At 34.5% G+C, this 22,160-nt stretch overlaps 1 protein-coding gene across 2 annotated transcripts in view; it reads left to right on the top strand.

Moving 5' to 3' along the window:
• Positions 1-22,160, top strand: part of gpp (DOT1 like histone lysine methyltransferase grappa) — a 52,705-nt gene that overhangs the window by 21,080 nt on the left and 9,465 nt on the right. The window contains exons 9-14 of one of the 2 annotated variants that reach the window (XM_074138382.1): positions 6,912-6,956; positions 10,069-10,396; positions 11,064-11,294; positions 18,228-18,454; positions 21,344-21,550; positions 21,753-21,971. In XM_074138382.1, the coding sequence (XP_073994483.1) occupies positions 6,912-6,956; positions 10,069-10,396; positions 11,064-11,294; positions 18,228-18,454; positions 21,344-21,550; positions 21,753-21,971 (1,257 nt within the window). Of the gene's footprint in view, positions 1-6,911; positions 6,957-10,068; positions 10,397-11,060; positions 11,295-18,227; positions 18,455-21,343; positions 21,551-21,752; positions 21,972-22,160 lie in introns of both variants that reach the window. The other variant, XM_074138381.1, reaches the window with a different exon arrangement.

Genomic DNA, 22,160 nt, shown 5'->3' with positions numbered 1-22,160 from the left:
AATAAATAAATAAAAAGTATAAACATAAAATAATAATAGTGAACTGCTACAAAACAAAAAGAAGAAAACAACTTTTATAACAAATTAAATAAGAAAGTACAAAAACGAAAAAAGTTCAAAATAAATAATACAAAAAAATAAATGAAATGTATATGAAAATAAATTCTAATAAGAATCCACAATCCAGATATACCGAACTCTCCAAGCATGACGAGCATAGCGGATCAATGGGCGAGGATTTACTTGGCCGGATAAATAAGCAATAATTTCATCCCTTGCAAGAGTTTGCTTATTGAAATAAAGAACTCGAAATTCCGCCAATAGAGGACACACACCTAGAAAATGATATATCTCTTCGCGGGTATTGAAGTTACAAAGAGAACACATTTCAAGGTCGGAATCTCTCTCAAGCCAAGGTCTACCATTTAAATATAGTAACTCTCCCCTCAGCTTAAATAGCCAGCGAAGTTCAGAGTGGCTTAGATTCTCGGAGAAGGAGACCGTAACCTTTTCCCGATGGTCCGAAATCAAGACTCTATACAAAAAAAACCGGTCGGATGCTACTGCACGATTTACAGACTCCACCAGACGAGACTTATTAATAGCATCTGGAAGTTGCAGAAGTTGTTTAGGACAATCAGAAGGGTCAACCAAAGAGCAATGAAAATCATATTGGTAACACCTGGAGAGAGTGAGCCAATGTTTAAACCAATAGACTTTATTATTAATAATCTGGAGGGCAACAATTTTAGATAGGCGGTGATCAGGCAAAGAAAGAACTTTAATTAAATATTTTATGTGCAAATGAAGGATATGGGATTCAAAAGGAGGCAACTCAGTCTCTATGGCTAACATGTATGAAGGTGCTACTAATGGTAAACCATATACAACTTCTTTATAAAAAATCTTTGAAATTTTTCTAAGATTTCATAAGATTGAAAACCCCAAACTTGGGAACCATAGCAGACTACTGCGCGTGAGACACTCTTAAAAACTTGTATTTTAGCATTTAATGGGATGTTGTTATTTGTAATAAATTTGGACCAGACCCTGTTTAGACCAAGTTTAGCCGAGGAGACTCTCTCTTCAAGATGGGGGATAAAGGAAAGGCGGGGAGTTAACGTTACACCCAGGTACTTGTACCGGTTTACAATCTCAATTCTTTCGCCTTTGTAAAACCACTTCTCAGAGGCCGCAAATCTGCCTCCCTTACGAAAAATCATTATCTTTGACTTCTTAAGATTTACTTGTAAATTCCATTGGTCACAATAATTTGCTAAAATATTAATATTTCTTTGGAGACTGACTGGGTTATCGGATATGAGAACAAGATCATCCGCGTAAAGCAATATTTTGATCTTAGTGCCTCCTATTATAACGCCACCTTCTAGGATAGACGGAAGGTCGTCTACAAACAGAGAAAAGAGAATAGGGCTTAAAAGACATCCCTGTCTAACTCCTGAACCCACCCGGAAATATTCAGAGATTCCATCTCTACCACGGACTGAGGATAAGGCTGAGAAATATAATTTCTTTAAACAGATCAGAAATTTAGAGGAAATACCCAGGTTGAACAATTTTAAAAAAAGAGAAGAATGATCTACGGTATCGAAGGCCGACTTCAAATCTACAAAGAAACAATAAACTTTCTTGCCTCTTTCAGAAAGTTTAAGGTTTATTAAACCAGTTAAAATGAAAATATTATCGACAGCGGAATAACCGCGCCTAAACCCGGCCTGGCATTCGCTCAACAAATTATTTTGTAACACAAAATGTTCCAACCTACGGAGCAACAAAGATGTAAATATTTTAGCTAGAGAGTTTAAACATGAAATGCCCCTGTAGTTGGAAACCTCATTGATATTTCCTTGTTTATAGAGAGGAAATATAGATTTACTAAATGATAAAGGAGGATTGCCGCTTTCATAAATGTAATTAAAAAAGGCTAAGAGATGTCAATAAAGGTAGAAGTTGCATTTTTGTAAAATTCATAAGTTATGCCATCAGGCCCTGGTGCTTTATTGTTTTTAAGGAGAGAGAGAACATGAAGAAGCTCATCAAGTGAAAAAGGAGAATCCAGTTCATGCGAAACAATAAATGGATCTGCATAAGAAATTGAGGAAACTAAAGGAGGATTGAGTAAAGTTTTAAAATGAGACACGAGAGTGTCCATAGAGATATTGTTACTACAGATAAAATGCTTTCGACGGAAACTATTCACTAAATACCAAAACTGTTTAGAGTCGAAAGCAGCTTTAAGTTTATCGCATAAGGAGGAGTAATATTTTCTTTTAAGGCTGGTACAGAGCAAAAGATACTGTAAAGTTTTTCTTGTCCTTTTACTAAGAAAGAACTTTACTTACACAACTAATGCCTGCCACTAGTTATTGAATAATATGTGGGTTTGATAAATAATAAAACTCGCTAAAGTTGTAAGTAATAACCTGATTTATTAACACATTACCTTTACTCACATTAACATTTACTAGCAACTAACGCTATTCATTAAAGTTACCATTTACAACAGTCACAACAGTTTTCTGTTACTTACTCACTACGTAACGCCACAAAACTGTTCCCCGACTGACCACTGGTCCGCACTGCACCGAATTGCACTAGTCTCTGCTACACAAACAAAGCTCTACTCACTAACTGACTAACCGCCTGACTAGCTACCACTGAAGCACTCCGCAACACTGACTCTCTCAAACTGTCACTTCCAAAGTGTCTCTCCAAACTAACGTCTCTCCAAGACTCACTCAAAACTAACTGATTAAAACTGATTAACAACTCATTAAGAACTCCTTAAAAACTGACTTCTCCAGCTGTGTCTGCCTCCTTTTAATTGCGTGCCTCCCTCCAACTGGGACTGCCCTCCTCTCTCTGAGCATAAGTTTCCACGCCCTCCTGACGTTCATTGGCTGGAGAAAACATACTGCCACCACCTCAGCTGTGAGCCGCCTCCTCCCATTCTCTGTCTCTCTCCAACTCCGTCTGTCTCACTCTCACCTGTCAGTCACTGGCTGGGAAACACATATGCCACCACCCCAACTGAGGCCTTTCTCTTGGCTGGCTTTTACACAGGTCACTAACTCCTTGAACAATCTAGCCCTTTCCTTTCTAGTTCAGGTAGAGACCGGCCCTTTTGTCTACACAGTGGTGGCCTGTTACCGGCTTTGGTCGCTTAACCCCTAGAACAATCTAGGCCTTTCTTTTCTCCTCAGGTAGAGACCGCCCTTTTGTTCACACAGTGGTGGCCTGTTACCGACTTTGGTCGCTCAACCCCTAGAACAATCTAGGCCTTTCTTCTCTGCCCAGGTCAACTTCGTTACAATACTTTTTATTTTCTTCACGATAAACGTTTTTCACTAAGATAGAGTTAGTTTTCCGAAATAGGTTCAAGAGCCTCAAGGCCCTTTTTCTTGCTTGGAGGCAACTATAGTCAAACCAAGGATTCTTCTGGTAGGAATTAAGATATGAGGATAAAGAAGCAGGAGAAGGACATGAGTGCTTGATGCAGACCGTCAAAATGTCGGCATATTGTTGAGGAGCAGCAGGAAAATGAGAAACTTCATTTATTTCATTATCTAAATTCTGCCTATAAATATCTCTATCTTTTCCTCTCCAGATAAGCTGAGGAAGAAGTGGCAACGTATCATTGCTTATTACCTGTTCTAAACGTATAGAGAGCGATAAAGGCAAGTGGTCCAAGTAAGTTTCACTAAGAACGGCAAAATGATCAATAAACGGTAGACAGTCGAATGATACACAGCCTTAGTCATTCACCGAGCAGCCCATAGAACCAATGAAAGTGAATGCACCCTCCCTATCATTTTCAAAACGGCCATTCAGAATTATCAGATCATTATTATCACAAAACACTGGAAATCGTGAACCGACCTTATTTAAAACAGTATCTTTAGATGACCTGACAGGAGAACATTTAGGATTGTTGAGAAGTAAGTCGTCTGGGAGAGTCTGGGACAATCCAATCCTAACGTTAAAATCACCCAGCAAGATTAATTTTCCAGATGGACACAACTCTATAGACTCACAAAGGTTAGTGAAGTCATTATCCCAGTCATTACAGTTTAGGTATACCGGAATTACAAATATCAGTTCACCTTTTTGCCTGATACAAACCACAGTACGTCCTCCCAATGTAGAGTAGTAAAAGTTATTCTTAGAACGTTTTATTCTACATAGCATTCCACCACTAGCCCGCCCATGCTTGGAGGTTCTCCTAGCTGAAACCCACATTAAATTATGATCTGGAAAATAATTGTTAAAAAAATTATAAGAATCCTCTAAAACAAAAGTTTCCAAAAGAAAAAAAAATATCATATTTTCTCAATAAACATAAAAAAGAAGCTGAAAAATTTACAATTTTAGACCGCAAACCAGAAATGTTGTAACATATTAAGGAAATAGACGTAACAACAATGGATGCATTCCTCTGACAGACAGCCGGAAAATCTCAAGACGTCCCGCGACGAACTGACGAAGATAGATCCGGGGTTACCTTACTGGCCTGATGAGCAACACGAGCGAAGTAGTCCTTCGATAAGCTATCAGATCGGAGAGCAGACACAAAATCAGAAAGATTTCCTCCAATTAATTCATTGAGCTTCCGGACTCCATCCTGGCCAGCACAACACAGGCCGTCCCGAGAGGACCACACGAACTTACATCCCTCCACCATCAGACAGTCAGAGCGCACCTTCACTTTGATGTCTCTATTCAATCGCAGAATTTCTCTCCTGAGTAACAACAATTTAGTTTTCTTCTTCCTAGATACTTCCGGGAGATCCTCATGAATAACAAAGCCTGTACCTCTTAGAATCTTTGCAGAATTAAGAACCATTAACTTATGTTGGATACAAGAGAATGACACTAAGGGTACGTTCACAACGGAGCTGTGAGCATAGATGATAGCTGAGATGATAGCAGTGATGCATCAGCGCTTATAGAATAACCTAGTACATTCTTATGTGAGCGTGCACAACGAAGCTTCGACTAGTGACTCATACTCGCTGGTATAAACGAGCATAGATGATAGAATTGAATTTTTCATTTTTCTGCTAGCTGAACTCCAGTATCGGAGCTTCAAAATGGAGGTAGAAAAATTAATTAGTGCTGTCTTTACTCATTATTTTTGGTTATTATTTTATTATTTACTTTTAAACAATATTTTGTTTTTTAAATCGTGCTTACATTTATTTTTATGTGTATTTATTTGTTTTTCCTCAATATAACCTTACCTCAGAGTTATCACTAGTTTTTCTTCTATAGTTATAGGATTTCCATGACAATTTTTCCTATGTTTTCTTAATTTTGACCTTATTTTTTCTAAAATTTAGTCAAATGTGGTTGGACCCATCCTCACATATTCAAAAAAACGATCCGGATAATTTCTAAGTTCCTTATATAAATAGTGAAATTCGCCCAAAGTACTTCGTTTTTTTATTTATGGTATGTACATGATATTTTCTACATCTTTTTTTTTTTAAATATACCATTTCGTTGCTGGTGAACAATAAAAACTCTTCTTCACTACTCGACATGTTGCATGTATCACAGCTCCGTTGTGCACACTAATCAGCGATTATATTTTACTCTATCAGTTATCATCTCCGCTATCATCTATGCTCACAGCTCCGTTGTGAACGTACCCTAAAATAGGGTTATTCACTTTGTCTTTGGAGCCTAGAGGAAACACATAAAGATGCTCAACAGAAATATCCAACTTTAGTACTTCATGACAGAAGTCAGAGATTATCACACTCAAATCGTCTGCCGAAGAGTATTTAATTCCTTTGAAAATCAAATTATTACGACGAGATGCAATTTCAACTCCTTCAACACGAGATTCTGTTAAAATATTCATTGATTTAATGGCCTCCAATTCAGCTTTTAACTGAGCGTATTCCTCTTTAAGTGAAATTATATCGTCTCTAAGAGCCGAAAATTCGACCTTAGTAGCGAGAGGGGCCAATTTATCATCCAACAGACCGGACATGGCTTCTTTTATTAGAGACACTAATTGGGAAGTATCCATTTTTTCCATTGTTAAAGAGATTTTTTTTTACAACTTAAATAATTATTAATGTAAATAATTTTAATTTTGAAGTATAAACGAAAAAATAAAATAACTAAAAACACATCAATAAATTTAATGTAAAACAGTTGCGTAATAATAAATAGGAGAAGAAAGCAAGTAACTATAAGATGAATTTCATAAACAAACCCTGTCCGGCTGGCATACGAAAGCCTAAATGACATTAATAACTGAACATGTTATCACCCTTCATCGGTAGAATTGCAAGATTATATTTTTTCCTGTTACAATATGGAATCATTTCGAGGCTGCTTCTGAAAGAAGTCCTAGATAATATATGGATTAAGAAGAGATGTAGCTTGCCCGTGATTAATAGACACCGCCCAAATAGGTCATCCTAGAAGGCAGAAAAAAAAGAAATACCTGAGCCATAGTAATCAAGTGGCAATAGTCAAGCAATAATATCAAAATAAATATTATACATTGAGATTTTACGCCGCTTTTTAGACTTTTTCTTTTTACTATTCGAGCAGTTTACAGCGTTACAAACATCTGATACGCTAACATTAAAAATTTTAACACAGTAGAAATTAAACTAATTACACAAGATTATTTAGTTTAATAAGGGCTAGCTCACAAATATTGCTTGCTGACCATCAGGAGCACGGTTATCGATCTTAGGAATAAAGCTCGAAAAACATTGGAGTTCACTGCCACACTATTAACTAACCGAATAGTCTTAAATTTCTCTTTTTATTGAATTTGAAGAGATATTTCGCTAAAAAAGGAACAATGAAAAAAAAAAACAATAAGAATTTACTTGACTAATTAAATGTCTATTTCAAACTTTCAGCTGGAGAGGTACTTCCAACGGCTTAAAAATCCAAATGCTGCCAAGGTAAGTGGGTTAAATTTATTATTTTTTAAAATTTGAATTTAAAATTTTGTTAGGGTGTAACAAGGTGGAGTCTTATGAATGGGATGTAAGCTGGGTCAGGGACAATGGTTCACCACCTAGGAGGGTGTCAGGGGTTAACTACACTCTCCGTCTCGAAATTAAATAAAAAAATAGAAAGTTTCTATTGTGGTATAAAAAAAGTAATTGTAGTAGATTATTCTTAAATGAATATTCCTTTAAACTATGCAAGTTCAATATGAATTCACTGGGCAAATCAAAAAGCATGAGGAAGCTCAGTGCTAACTGATAAGGCAGTGATAAAATTGCAGCTATAAAAAACAGATAATCTCTGTTAATCCTAGCAAAAGCCATATTAAATTCGCGAAAGTATGTATTTACTGAATTGGAAGAATGTCACCAAAAGTATCTAAATACATGTAAAAGTTTGATCACTTGTAAGGACTTCTAGAATAGTATTGTCGATGAATTACAAGAAGGTTCTGGCTGACCAGAGTGTGGCGGAGAGGTAAGTAAAGAGGCTGCAGGATGAATCCTTCGTAGATACTTCTTCCCTCATTCTTATCTTTTATCTGATATAGGAAAAGAGAAACAAAATTGTCAAAGTTAGGTTATTTTTCCTAAGTTACGCTTTTTCGTGCAGTTTTTGACGATCAATCCCTATACAACTGACCTTACCGGACAGTTTTAATTAATAAATAAGAACCACATTACTATTTGTGCTTTCCACTTTTTTGAGATTCCTAAAGGTTTCTTTAAACTCAGCATACTTAGACAAATATGAGTATATGTTTAACTTTTGCCATAATTTTTTAAGGGGATTTGAGGAGGGATAAGAGTAGAATTCACTCCAAAGTGTCATTTTAGTGAAATTTATGATAGCTGGTATAATTTTTACTAACAATTATATGTTTTGAAAATCGGAGTTATAAGAAAACCTATAAGTTAAAACCTTGAAAATTGTAAGAGAAAGTCGTGTGACAGTTCATATTAGATTTTTCTTTTTAATAATCTAAAATTTATATTTAAATGTTTATATTTTGCAAACTTGGATAATAGGAAGAGGTAAGTTAAGTCAATATTTTTTAACTTATTTTATAAGGGCATCTCTACTATCCATGAAAAACCTTTTTTATACGATTTTTAATTGATTTTAATTGTAAATTATGTAAAAGACATGTATAATTACTTTATTACTTACATAAACACTGTCAATCATATAGGTAAATTGTTGAAACGGCTTGTGGATTTGCCAGGTGTATGTGGGATACTATTTTAATTTATTTATAAGGTTCTTCGTAAATGACTTATTTAAGAATTTAATTAATTTTTTTTTACATCTTTTTCAGGAAATACATTTTGTTTGTTTTTTAAATACGTATATTGTATGAAGCCTAACCACTGTAGTTTCTGTAGATTGTATTGAAGGTTCTGAATATCTCTTCAGTATCTCCACTTCTTCGCAAATTAGAGGTTTTTCTCACTATGTTCTTCTAGCTATTTGAGTCCCAGATATCCTCAAGTCTTAGCATGACAGATAAACTCGAACAGTAGGCACGTATAAGGCATGTCCAGTATCATGGCCAGTTCTCATCCAGTAGTTCCCTTTGTCTCAGATAAGAGATTTAGAATCTCTGGGAGCCCATTTTTGATAGTTGCAAATAATTGATATGTTGCATCCTTTTAAAGATTTTATATTTAACATATACTTGTGTAGTTACAAATCTGATTAAATAATTTGAAGTATTTTGGAAAAATGGATTTTAAAAAAGTTAGATGAGCCTGAACAAGTTAATCCATATGAGGCGGAGCACATATCTCGGAAGCATATAAAAAGGGTACATTAAAAGAAAGCTGCGAATAATTTTGTTTTAGAAGCCTAGTCATCAGAGTCACCGCATTTTTGAAACAGGCCTAACTATGTTTGAATAGAATTGTAACTTGTGATGAAAAGTGGGGGGACCCACTTTGTAAGGGATTACGACAATAGTAAACGTTCTGGATAGAGAGGTTGAACAAGACTGAGTCCCCACATTTCTTTCCCACAATCTTTCCAAAAAATACCAGTATGACATGATTACGAACATTCAACTTAACCTTTAGCGATGTGTGCATGTTAAAGATTGGGAAAGACTGAAATATTTGAAAGAATGCAATGTGAGAGGGGGATAACCGTGCTAGATGAAAGACACTGTAAGTGCTTTGATAAAATTACGCTGTTTCAGGAATTCTCTGCCGACTTCTTAATTAAAGAGGTAACCAGTGGCAAACTGTAAAATGATTTGATCGATGAAAACTCTGTACCTAAGGTTTTCTATCGTTAAAATAAAGTGAATAAAAAGTGAATAGCTATAAGTTGAACATAAGAGTGGCAAGTTAGTTGTTTTGAATGGTTGATTAGATTATTTTGAATAGGGGAATTTATTGGTGAGGTTAGTTGGTTACATAGTTTATATGGTTAATTGGTTAGTTTCGCACGTTTGGATGGTTGATTTTAATTTAAACTCTCTTTAGATTGTTGATTTGATAAACAAATTAACATAAAATTGGGGAAAAGCCGTTACCTTAAACACTGTAGCACCCAGTTATAAGCCTCAGACTTAGGAACTTGTAACTACTTTCACGTTTATAACATTTATTTTTTATGCCACATTGAGCTTTTCGTTTAAAGAAGTTTTAACCTAAATTAGAATTTTGGGTTACAATTTAATATGAGCTCTTACTCCTAGTGCATTCCACAGTAGGTTGGGTTTAAAAACATGGCTCTTTTCAGAAATAGTGGGGTGAGTGTTGGTATACGAAAAAAGATTACACATGTAGAGTTCTTTGCTAAAATTAATTAATTTATTTTTTACCAGCTGGACGGTTAGATGCGAGGCCCGCAATGTTAGAATGTATTGTAGTAGGAGGTTTGATTCCTGTTCTTGGCCTTGGTTTTTATTCAATGGTTAATATGAGAAATTTATAGTAAAGTACGATTTCTAGTCACCTCCGTCCACGTCACTTTTATTGTTAGTTGGACGTGAAGCCTGCCTGAAAAAATGCATTAATTAACTTTTTTTACTGACGTTTTACAAAACTTGGTAATTTTTAGTGCATCAACGGGAATAATACTTCCGGTGGTGTGACGTCGTCGTGTGGTGGCTCGGAGTCTGCCGAAGGCAGCTCGGATGGTCAGAACACCGTGCCGAACAATCAACAATCTAAGACGCAGACGAGGCGAAGTCGTCGTGAGAAGATTGGTGCTTTGAGCTCACTGAACGCTGGAGTGGTTGGTCCGAGACATGGTCTAGACTGGAGTTCCGATGGCGAGAATACCACTGATTCTAGTGAGACTGCTCCCCGGGTCACAACGCGGCGAGCCTGGTCCGACTACTGTACTAAGGGTCGTTCTTCACAAAGTGATGATGACAATAATAACAGTAAGTAATAGGTAGTCGAAATACTTCCTCCAGTACAGTAATAACTTTAAGGGTTCCAATATGCGCTTAGATCTCTAAACTTTATTTTGTTAGCTTTGTTGTGCCACGGACGGTTTAAGTAATTAGTTTAATATCTAATGAGCTCGGACTGCTTAGGACGGTATAGGTCCCAGAATAAAGACTACACCTGCCTGGACAGCTTGTGTTGCTTACATTGATCTGCCTGAGATAGCTTACATCTCGTTACAGTCATATAAGTGTACAGGCTGTAGTTCTGTTATTATTTTGGGGGGATGCACTGGCCAACACCCATGAAGTGCTTAGCCTGATTACCATCCAGACTCAGACAAGAGTGTTCCCAGCTTATAGTTTAGTTTATGGATAACACGTAGAATAATGAAGTATGTTGCCTGATTAATCACGGTTTATTGATTACAACCATTCTGAAAAAGATGAGTGTTCCGAGCATATAGTTGTGTTAATGGTATAAAAAACACACGTTCATAGTCATTACATAGTGTAATGCCTGATTTAGGTAATCACGACACAACTCGGCGCGAATATGCAAGTGTTCTGTTAATGGTTTATTTGTGATTAACTCTGAGATTTCCTCAGTTTTGGAGACATTTATTCCTAGGGGCTAAATGTAATCCATTTATTTTAGCAGAAAAAGGAAGGAACAGTAAAGGAAGCAAGAAGAAGTTACGCCGGAAGTTGCCTAGAACTGGCAAGCCAAATGGTACTGTGAGCTGTTCAGATTCAGTGTCCGCGCAGCGGCCAGTTAATGGCCCGAAACGAAGTAAGGCGCGCACTAAGAAGGGAAAACCCAAGAAAGTGCTCAAAATCACTGGACTGGATCTCTTGCACGACCAAACACTGCTCAGCACATCTCCACAGGGTAAGTTAACTAATAAGATGTAGCTGAGACCACGCTGCAGTTATTAAATTTTCCCAGTGGTTCCCTTGTAGCTGGTCGCTAATCTCGGCCCGGATCTCTGATTAAGCGGAGAGTGCTATTGCTGAGCCGATCTTGCTATTTCATTTTTTAAAAGGTGAGTAGTTCAGAAAACATCTCCCCCGGGTGACATAAATCAAGTTAGATCCCCTTTACAGATAGCCTGAAGTGAAAGAGACGGTTCCCTTTTGATTGAGAACAATCAATAGTTCGCGATTTGTAGCCCTAAAGTCAGAGGAGATGATATGGTGGAACAACACAATAAGTGTCTTTCAGGCGCAGTGTCTGGTTTACAGTGCCCTTCTTCTTTTCCAGTCTTATCTAAACCTCTTTCTATCATATATATAATACTTATAGTATTTCCATTTATAAATATATTTATGTACATAACATATAAATATATATATTTTTGACCGTATGTACCTGTGAAACATAGGAACACCCAAGAAAGAGATGGTCTTGGGCGCTTAATTGACTTAAAACTGTCCTGTAGGTAGGCCGAGGAACAACAGTGCATCTCTATAAGAAAAAGAAGAAAAGTTTTTATTACCAAAATATTATGCCATATTCTCATAACACATTAACTTTTTGTTTTTTATCTTTTTTTAAAATTTATAAAATTCATTAAAATTTTCTTGTACAAATAGAATAATATAACGTAATATGTACAACGTTGAAAGGAAGCTGCGAATGATTTTGTTTTAGAAGCCTAGTCATCAGAGTCATCGCATTTTTGAAACGGGCCTAACTATGTTTGAAGAGAATTGTAACTTGTGATGAATAGTAAACGTTCTGGATAGAGAGGTTGAACAAGACTGAGTCCCCACATTTCTTTCCCACAATCTTTCCAAAAAATACCAGTATGACATGATTAGATAAAACACATGGTTGGTCCATGAGTCAATGTGGAATCTGTGCAAGATTCTTATTAATACTTAGAAAATATAAAGAAAAATGGAAAAATATATACTCATTTAAAATGGTTTCTATTCAGACATTTGAATTTATAACGATTGAAAAATAAAAACAGTTATTGATAAAGACTGAATTTAGTGCGCATAATAGAGATTGGTGAAGACCATTATTATTGCTCTTACAACTACGTCTCGGTTACACAACAAACAATCGTATCGGAATTCTTAAAATGTTTATATTTGAGCAGTATAACATCTGACCTTGCTTTAAAAATCCTCTTCCCTGATAAAGCTGAAGTTCATTTTCAAGTAAGGATTGTTGCCCAAATCGACCAGGAGTTCATTGTAAAGCGGAGAGAACATACGTATCTCTATAGATTTTTGCAAAGCATGCTCTTTAAAATATTTTCTAAGCTCGTTAATTAGCATAATAAAAATATTTCTCCGTAGATCAGTATCATTAGAGTTAACTAAGTTCAGATTTACATTTAAATCTAACATTGCTGCGTATTTTTTAATTTCTTTAAACCAGATTAAATTTCTTTTATTTCCCTGACCAAGATTTTTGGATATCTATAATCTCGAGAATTTTGAGTTTAAAAAATATTAAGTATAAATAAATAAATAATAAAAAAATAAAAATAGCCTTATTAATTCCAAAATAAATAAACCAATTACATACAAAAATTTCACTGTTATAAATTTAAATAACAAGATTAATTGCGTGGTTCTATTTTTAAATGAAATAGTTTGTCCTAAGTATATATTTTCGGACACCCACTTGATTTCTTCTCCATTTATTGTTATGGCCGATTCTGGTCTGTTTTTCAGTAGGTTATTTTTTTGGGCATTTATACCTAAACCTGCTTTGACGCCTGCTTAAGGAGGTCCTCGATCATATTTGATGATTCCTCTGTAGAAGCAGCAAACAGAACTACATCGTCTGCAAACAGTAGATTATTCAGTTTTCTGCCATTGATTTTTACACCTAAATTCTCCCAATTTAGCTCTCTAAATACTTGTTCTAGTACTGCATTAAAAATATTGGGAGATAAGGGATCCCCTTGCCTTACTTCTCTTCCCATTTCGAATTCTAATCCAGTGTGACGTACACTGTCAAAGCTTTTTGAAAATCTATTAATGCCATACATATTATAATTCTTTATTCTCTCACTTTTTCCAGTATCTGGTTTATTGCTTGCAAATGATCTATAGTAGAGAACCCGCTACGAAAACCAGCTTGCTCTATCGATTGGTTTTCATTTAACAACACTATTATCCTGTTTTTCAAAGCCATCATAAATAATTTATAAAAATTTCAAAGCAAACTTATTGGTCTGAAATTATTTAAATCTTGCGTATTTCCCTTCTTTGCAATCAATATAATGTTTGATTTGTCCCATTGTTTTGGTGTCATTTCCGTTTCCATTATTTCTATTAAATAATAGTGTCAAAAGTTTAAGAAGAATCGGTGCACTTAATTGAATTACTTCATTAGTTATACTATCTTTTCCTGGGGTCTTATCTTTCTTCAGCTTCCGGATACAGAACCGAATTTCTTCTTCCAAAAATTTGTCCACCACCATTTCATCCTCTTCAAGGAAGGTCCAATTTTCCGATGTTGCATTAGGTTCTTTTTCAGAATATACTTCCCTAAAGAAAGAAATAGCTTCATTTATTATATCATTTCTTTCTTGTAAAGTATTTTCGTTTTTATTTTTTAAACTTGTTATCCATTTTTATCTGTAAATAGGACCTTATTAACTTTTTTGATTGAATTGTAGCTTTCTAAAATCCTCTGTACCATAGCATTATTCCACTTCTGAATATCCTGTCTTATATGAACTCTTGTTAATTTACAAAGTTGATTAGTCTCAATTTTCTCTTTTTTATTTTTATTCTTATTGTTTCTCATTTGTTGTCTTCTTCTAATTAATTCTTTTGTTTCATCGGAGAGCTTTGTAATCTTCACCTTCTTGGTTTCAGGTTGATTATTAATTGTTAATTTGATTCCATTTTCTATTTCATCATATAATAAATCCACATCCGCAATAAAATCTTTCTGATCGAAACAGTTCGCTAAATTTAAATTAAAGTTTACTTCTTCAAGAGTTTTTTGAATTTGTAGAGTATTTTTTATAGGTACTGGTATAATTTTATCTAATTCTATCTTGCAGACAACTGGTCTATGGTTCGAGTAGAACTCAAAATTAGTCCAAACCTCGTAATTTTTCACAATATCTTTACTGTTTGTGAGGATAAGATTTGTAGATTTTATTAAAAGGGCCATTGTTCCCTGCCCATCTCTCATCTCATCAGAGATACCGGGGCTTTAAAACAACAAATCCGGCCAAAGTTTGCCAGATGCCAATACAATAAACTAATGAAGTAATAACAGGACACTAGGGACATGGCGACTCTATCGCCCAGTGCACTGAATAAACCTAGAAAGTTCGTTGAGATTACCAGATCTCCGGTAATCTCAAAATTAGTCAAAACCTCGTAATTTTTCATAGTATCTTAACTGTTTGTGAGGATAAAGTCGATTTCGTTCTTATATTGACAGTCTGGCGACTGCCACGTCTATCTTCTTCCTCTCCTTTTCTTAAAAAAAGTATTTACTATTCTCAACTGGTGTTGTTGACCTCTTTTATTTCGTCTCCCTAGACCATAAATCCCTGCTACCTGATTTTCCTCTTTCTTACCCATACCTATTTGGCTATTAAGGTTTCCTATTACTAATAATCTACGTTGTGATTTCTTTTTAATATTCCTAATAGTTTCTTCTAACTCGTTGTAGAAAAGTTCTACTTCATCTTCCTGTTCAGTGGATGTTGGTGCGTAAACCTGGATTATGTTTAGTAATTTCCTGCTGCCTAAATTCATTCCCAGAACTGCTTTTCTATTCGAGATTGGTTTAAAATATTTAATATTTTTCTTTAAATTTGCCTTAATTAGGAAACCAACTCCATTTATGCCCTTCTTAGTGCCATAATGATAAAAAATGTATCCACATTCTCTAATAATAATATTTTCTTCATTTCTTCTTATTTCTGATATACCAAGAATGTCTAGATCTGTTTTCAATAATGTATACTCAACTAAACGATCCTCTGCAAGCAAAGTCCTAACATTAAATGTTAATAATTTAATTATTAATAGATGATTTAACATGTGATTTGTACTTACATTTTTGGGAGGATATGGTCTGACTCTCCCTCGGTGACAAACCTTTTGTGGGAGGTTGTTAATAAAGTTTCGTTCGATTCATGTCCTATATTGCCAATGTCGAGAAGTCGTGGGAGCCGAATTCCTTCTATTTCCTATTTAGTTTCTGTTTTCGTATTTTTAGAGGAATAAACAGAACTTGAACTGCTTTCCAAATTCGTACGATCTCTGAAAAAAAAATCCTAAATCATTTGAATCTCTAGCCTCCTTGTCTTTCACTCTCTTTACTTTAATTTTTTCTGCACTCTGTTTTCCTCCCCTCTCTTTTTGAGGTGTACCACTTGAAGCTCGTCTCTTTTTCTTTCCGCCATACTCTCTTACTATTAGTTTATCATACACATTAATAGCAAATTTCCCTTCTTCCTTTCCTCCAACATCTGCTCTTTTAACTCTTTTCTCTTTTCAATAATCTCTTTAGGATAATCTGAAATATAAAAGTCTTTAACTTTCAACTTGTTTTAATTTTTTAAAATAATAACCTTTTTCTATATGTCGTTAGAGCGAATAAAATCAGCCTTATTTTGCCCTCAGCTCTTTTTCCTATTCTCCTTACAAAATCTATTTCCTCTTCCTTTATGTCCACCTTAACTTCTTCTTTCACTAAGTTTAAAATCTATTTTTCTAATTCGAAGTAAGTATCATTCTTTACTTCCTCAAGAACATGCACTACTAAATTATTCCTCCTGATTTCTCTCTCCTAAACTACATTTTTACTTTCACAGGTTTCAATTTTTTCAATAGTTTTATTCCAATTTTCTTTTAATTTATCTTTAATTTGATCTATCTTAACTTCTAATTCTTTCTTAATTTCATCTTTAAATTCTGTTAATAATTGCAGTAATCTTGATTCATCCATAATATAATATTCATTTTCAATCAGAATGAATGTTACAGTTAAATGTAGTTTGACCTACGCTAGTGTTTCTAACGTAAATAAACGATAGTATTCTGATGGACTGACCTTGATACTCAGAAGAGGTAGGTAGGTGGAGTACTGTAACTTAAACCCCACTCCTGTCACGCCTATAATCCCGCTGATCGCTGCGTTAATTTTATTAAAATTGAATAATTTCTTCCTTAAATTTCTCAATAATTATTCAATAGTTTTTTGTCAAACTTCGCCAACTTAAACTTAAAATTTTGCACTGAAATCGCACTTAATTTTATTTGAAAAAAACCTACAGTAACCACACTTTTCTTATTATTTTAAACATATACTACTCTGAGATGTTTACTCCAACACAGCTCCACTCGAACTCCTATTGAGTATAAGATGGAGTTTAATGGTGTAAATAAAAGCAATTATTAAAAGAATTAATAAACGAAATGCCCTATAGCTTTTCTTTTAAAAAAAAAAAATATATATATATATATCCCCTCCAGGAGCTTTGTTATCTTTAGTTATTTAAAACAGTTTGTAATTTCTTCAAATTGAAGAGTCTGTCTAGAGAATCATTAATATAGTACGGTACTGCAACATCCTTGAAAAAATGTGGCAAGAGTTACGTAAATTTTTAAAATACTCAAACCAATCCTGAGAAGTAATATTGCCCCCAGCCCAGGATTTACTACCCTCAAGCACCTTTACCAATCTCCAAAATTCTTTACTATGTTTTGTGCGGCATAAGTTTTTCGCCCAGTTTATATAGTATTCTTTTTTCTTTCTCATACATAAGCTCTTATATTTATTATTAAATTCTAAATACAACATTTTATCACCATCATTGTTTGATTTCCTGAATAACCTGAACTGTATAAAACAATCAATTCTCATCTTATTACAGTCTTTATCAAACTAAGGTTTTCTCCAAATCGTTGGGATCTAAAAATTTCGTTACCTACAGCCGAACTATTAATTATATCACTCAGATAAATTACTCCCTCCATGCCATTGGTTTCACAAGCTACAAATTTTAAAAGAAAAGTTTATTTTATTTATTTATTTATTTTTTTACTCAAGAACATTCTGTTTGGATCAATCCAGTTTTGGCAGTAGGGGCAGAATGTTAAATTTAAAATAAAAACATTCACGAACTACATAAGAAATAATTGATAACATGAGATCAGAAAAGATTTGTGATCGATAAATTTAATACATTCATTACTAACACCATGACATATCACTGCAGATGACATGACAGAACACCGGCTGTTTAAGTCTAAACAATGTTTTGAAACTATTTGCAAGTTTCCGATTCGAGCGTTGAAATCTCCAACCAGCACATTTTTCAAAAACTAAAAGAGTTTTGTGAAATCCTAATCCCAGCTCGTACGGTTAGGATAAACAGGACAAACAGTTATCAGTTAGATTGAGATAATTTCCTGACGTCACTGTGATGTAATACAGAATTCCCCACTCCCCGACTGCTACGTCTACGTTTCTAAATTTCTAAATCGTCATCAAGCAGAACTGAACATGCACCAAACTTGCAATTATTGATGAAAAATGTTTTTGATTAATACCTCTGAAATCGCGCGATAGAAATTGTTCAAACTTTGTTTATTATCACAGACACCATTATCTCAAAATCTGCTTAAAAAAAAAATTAAACCACCAAACTAATAAATACACAGAGACACGATGTGCATTCTAGTAAGTGTAACACCAGATTCTCATAATGCATCTCTATGCTGTTGGAAATGGTGTAGTGTTGACAAACATCAGACCTATGTGTGTTTTAATGTCTGTGTAATTTCCCTCATTAATTAGTGTATATATATTTTTTTTTTGCAGCTATTGGAAAGAAATTGCCTCCGGCTCCCGGTTGCGTGGATCAACAGTTAACCTCCTTGACCAGACCAGTGCACGAGGAGCTGGATATTCCGCCCGCGCCTGCACATACTCCCTATGCGCTACAGGTGTTGCTTGACCTTTACCGGGATCAGATGATGGCCGCTCTGGATGCTTTCAAGAACCCACATTACAAGAGCAACGTCAATGCCCAGATCGCTTTCGAGAAGGTTAGCTGGTGTCCCCGCTACCTGTAGAAAAATGACATAAAAGGCCTTTCACGTAGCAGCTTCATCGCCAATGTCCCAAAGCCCACCTTAGTGTAATTGTAGCGGTCTGGAAAATATGAAAAAATGTTGGAACGTTTATAAGGGTTTTTCAAAATCAACTCCTGGAAGGCGAATAACATGTAGAACATTATACCCTAAATATCTTCTTTTTTTTTATTTTACAAATCAGAGTGGTTGTGGGACAGACCGCGCGGCATAACAATGTAGGTAAAAGTTCAAACAAAAGATTAGCTATTTCTCTCCTTTTTTTTATCTTGTTGTGGGAAGTAGAGCACAATACAGTGACAGCTTATTAATCGAGGACACTTTAATTTAACCCCCAGAGCCAGTTACTAAGTTTCGTGTAAAGAAAAATCGTTTTTTAAAAATTTTATTTTTTTACCCAAATATAATAAATTACATTATTTAAAGTAAATTAAATTTAAAAATATACAAAATGCACTATAATTATAATTACACGGAAATAGTCACTGGTTGCGAAATTTCGTGGGAGACTGACACCTTTGCGGTCTAGCTGTATTAAAACTGTCTGGTAGGAAAGTTGTATAAGAATTGATCATCAAAAAGTGCTCGGAAAGCGTAACGTTGAAAAACACCTAAATTTGACAATTTTTTTTTTTTATATTAAAGATAAAATTTCTAATTTTTCTTAATAATATAGAGCAAATCCTCCTTCATAACTGTAATTTTTTGCAACAACCCAGATTTGATAGATTTCGAGAACGTTCTTGTTGGTGATCTTCTTCGTCTTCTTACCTTTTTTGTAAACAACGTAGCACCTTAACGCGCGGACTGATTTTTATGAATGGCGTGTCATTCCATTCGAAATTTAATTTAGGAATGATTTTTGAGGGTCTCGACGTTTAATATACTTAAGGACGGGAGTTTGCCCCACGTAAATAACGCCCCCTATTAAACTATTATTAATAACACTAAATCTTCGCCCGATTTAGAAAAAAAAATTGGCAAAAAAAAAAGAATTGAGTGCGTCACATTTAAGTGCCATCCTGCTCTCAACCTACTCAGGGGAAATATTGCAATCATGCCATATTCACAGCTTAAATTATCTTTGCTCCTTTAGTGAGAACTGTAATTGCAGATCATTTTTCTTTCCTCTCTTTAGAAAAAGTTGTGATCACAGCTTAATTTCTCTTACAATCCATTAGAGGAAGTAATGTCATCCTATTCTATCTTATCTTTCAATTATTCCTTTTAATGGGATGTAATTATTCATCACTTTTCCCACATTCCTCTCGCTCTCCATCTTCTTCCCTACTAACTTGTTACCAGTCCCCCATAACGTTTCTCACATTCTGAATCTCCTTTCCACCACTTGGTAACACTCCCTCCTAACTTTTCTTTCAGTCTTCATCTTCTCACTGACCTGACAGTTTTTCATTCTACAACTACCTTCCACTAACTTGGTATCTAATAATAAAATACGAAGTATAAAAGTATTGCTTATCACAAATGTTAAGAAACCTACAAACCAGAAAAGAAACTTTACAGTATAGACTTTTAAAGGTATTTAAAGGAATATTTTGGAAAGTGGTATTATCCATTATTTTTGAAGTTATTAAGATAGTCAAAGAAATATTTATATATTACATAAATATTAAGTATTTATCTATTAAATTGATATCAAATGTGTGTAGGATTAGACTAGGCATTAATGAAAACTTAACCTCCATATCTAGCGTAAATCAGCATAATTGTTGTCGATATCCGAATATTAAAAAAATCACTACCTATATAAACTTGTACTAACCAATAAACAAAAAGAAAATTCTATCCAAAAGATACAAAAATCTCCTTATCAAAATCGTACAGTTTAAAAAGTTAAGCATAAGAGTTGATTAAATGACAAAAAGTACACAAATCAGCAGGTACCCAACATTTCATTCATTCTTTATTAATATCATTTAAGTAATTTTACTCCATTAACTTTTCGATAATACTTTTTATGATTTATTAATGTCACAGAGCCTCATGCTGGCCTTTTTTCATCTACAAAATAATTTTTTTGACAATTGAGCCTTAGCTTCGACGTCATATCCGTAAAGTCATGTTTCGTCACCTTAAATGACACGTTTTAGAAGTTTTGCATTGTTATTGATTTGATTTAGCGACTCCTGAGCAACTTCCATTCGCCGCTGTCTTTGTTCTAAATTCAACAATTTTGATGTCACACGTTACATACTCAAAATCTCCGAAAAAGTGTCAAAAGAAAAGTATCAAAATTGGTCGAGAAATGTAAATTACTTTAAACAAATGTTAATGTAGTTAATCAATCAAGTTTTAAACTTTTATTGATATAAATTTAAAAAATCGTAAATAATAAATACGCAGTAACTACAAGGTTTTAAGTTTGTGTTAACCGTGGCCCTAAAGTAGGCAGATTGTTGCTCTCTGTCCTGTACTAAGACAATCTATATAGAAAACTTAATTCTCCCTCTGTTTCTAGAGCATCCAAAATGCAATTGACTGCGTCTTTTTTCTGGTTTAAAAGTGCATCTTTTAATCCCACCACTGGTCAAGTTTTCCATCTACAATGCAAAACTTATCATTACTACCAAAAGCAAATTTAATAAAAATTAAAAAATATATCGTTAAATTGCATGTGTAATTAGTCTAAAAAAAACAAAAAAAAAACGAATTATTATTATTAATGAAAGTAGATATTGAATTAAATAAAATATTATAATATAGTCTATGTTGTATTCGATGTGAATACAAATGTAGGAGGTTATCTACTCTTGATTATATTTAATGTTAGATTTTACTATTTTATTATTTGTATTGAAATTCAATTATTTTACTGCATTACAGGAACGCAATCAGAAATTGATGTGTCGAGCTGCACAGCTTGAAAAGCAGATAAAAGTACTGATTGATGACAGCGTGGCTTTGCTGAAAGCACGCATGAACGAATTGGGCATTAACGCTTCGTGCCCATCAGATCTATTATCCAAAGCCAAAGAGATAGTTATGAGACACAAGGAACTTCAAGCTCAGGCTACTAAACTTCAGCACACGGTAAGGGAAAAGCAAAGCTAGCTGAGAAACAATAAGATGCTAAATTAAACAATTATTACTGGGGTCTCCCTGACTGAATGTGGTATCAGTTTTCTCACAAAACTATGACAATATTATGTTCACCAAAGCATTGTGAGCTCACTAAGCAAAGGCTCCACTAATTGGATGGCTACTGATGTTCATATAGCTACTTTTTGTGTAGGTTGCTTGTATGGAAGAGGAACAAAGTCGGCTGGTGATGGAACGACAAGCCGAAATGGCTGTTGCAGCTAGACAAATCGGCATCAGTACTCCCCTTACCCAGGAACACCTGCTGCAGGAGATAATGGCCACGATGAGCCATCGCAAGAAATTACATTCCCATGTGAGCCGACTGGAATCAGAAGTAAGCGTGTTGCAGCAGAAGATTGCACATCAACAGGTGAGAGACAAAAAGTAAAATAAAACTGATGCACTTGGGATTTCAAGATTAATTGGTTATTAAATTTTTTAAAAAAATATAACTTGCCCTAAAGTAACCAATTACCGTTGGATAGAGTTTAGTCTTAGGTGGTTGTAAAAGTTGTCTTATTGCCATCGTTTTATCATTTTTTAAAAATTTTCTCTCAAC

The sequence above is a fragment of the Rhodnius prolixus genome, unplaced genomic scaffold (assembly GCF_049639745.1).
Source record: "Rhodnius prolixus isolate KJV_2025 unplaced genomic scaffold, Rpr scaffold_11, whole genome shotgun sequence".
NCBI lineage: Eukaryota > Metazoa > Arthropoda > Insecta > Hemiptera > Reduviidae > Rhodnius > Rhodnius prolixus.
Note: the sequence above shows the minus strand (reverse complement) of the source record. Positions and strands in the feature narration are given on the sequence as shown.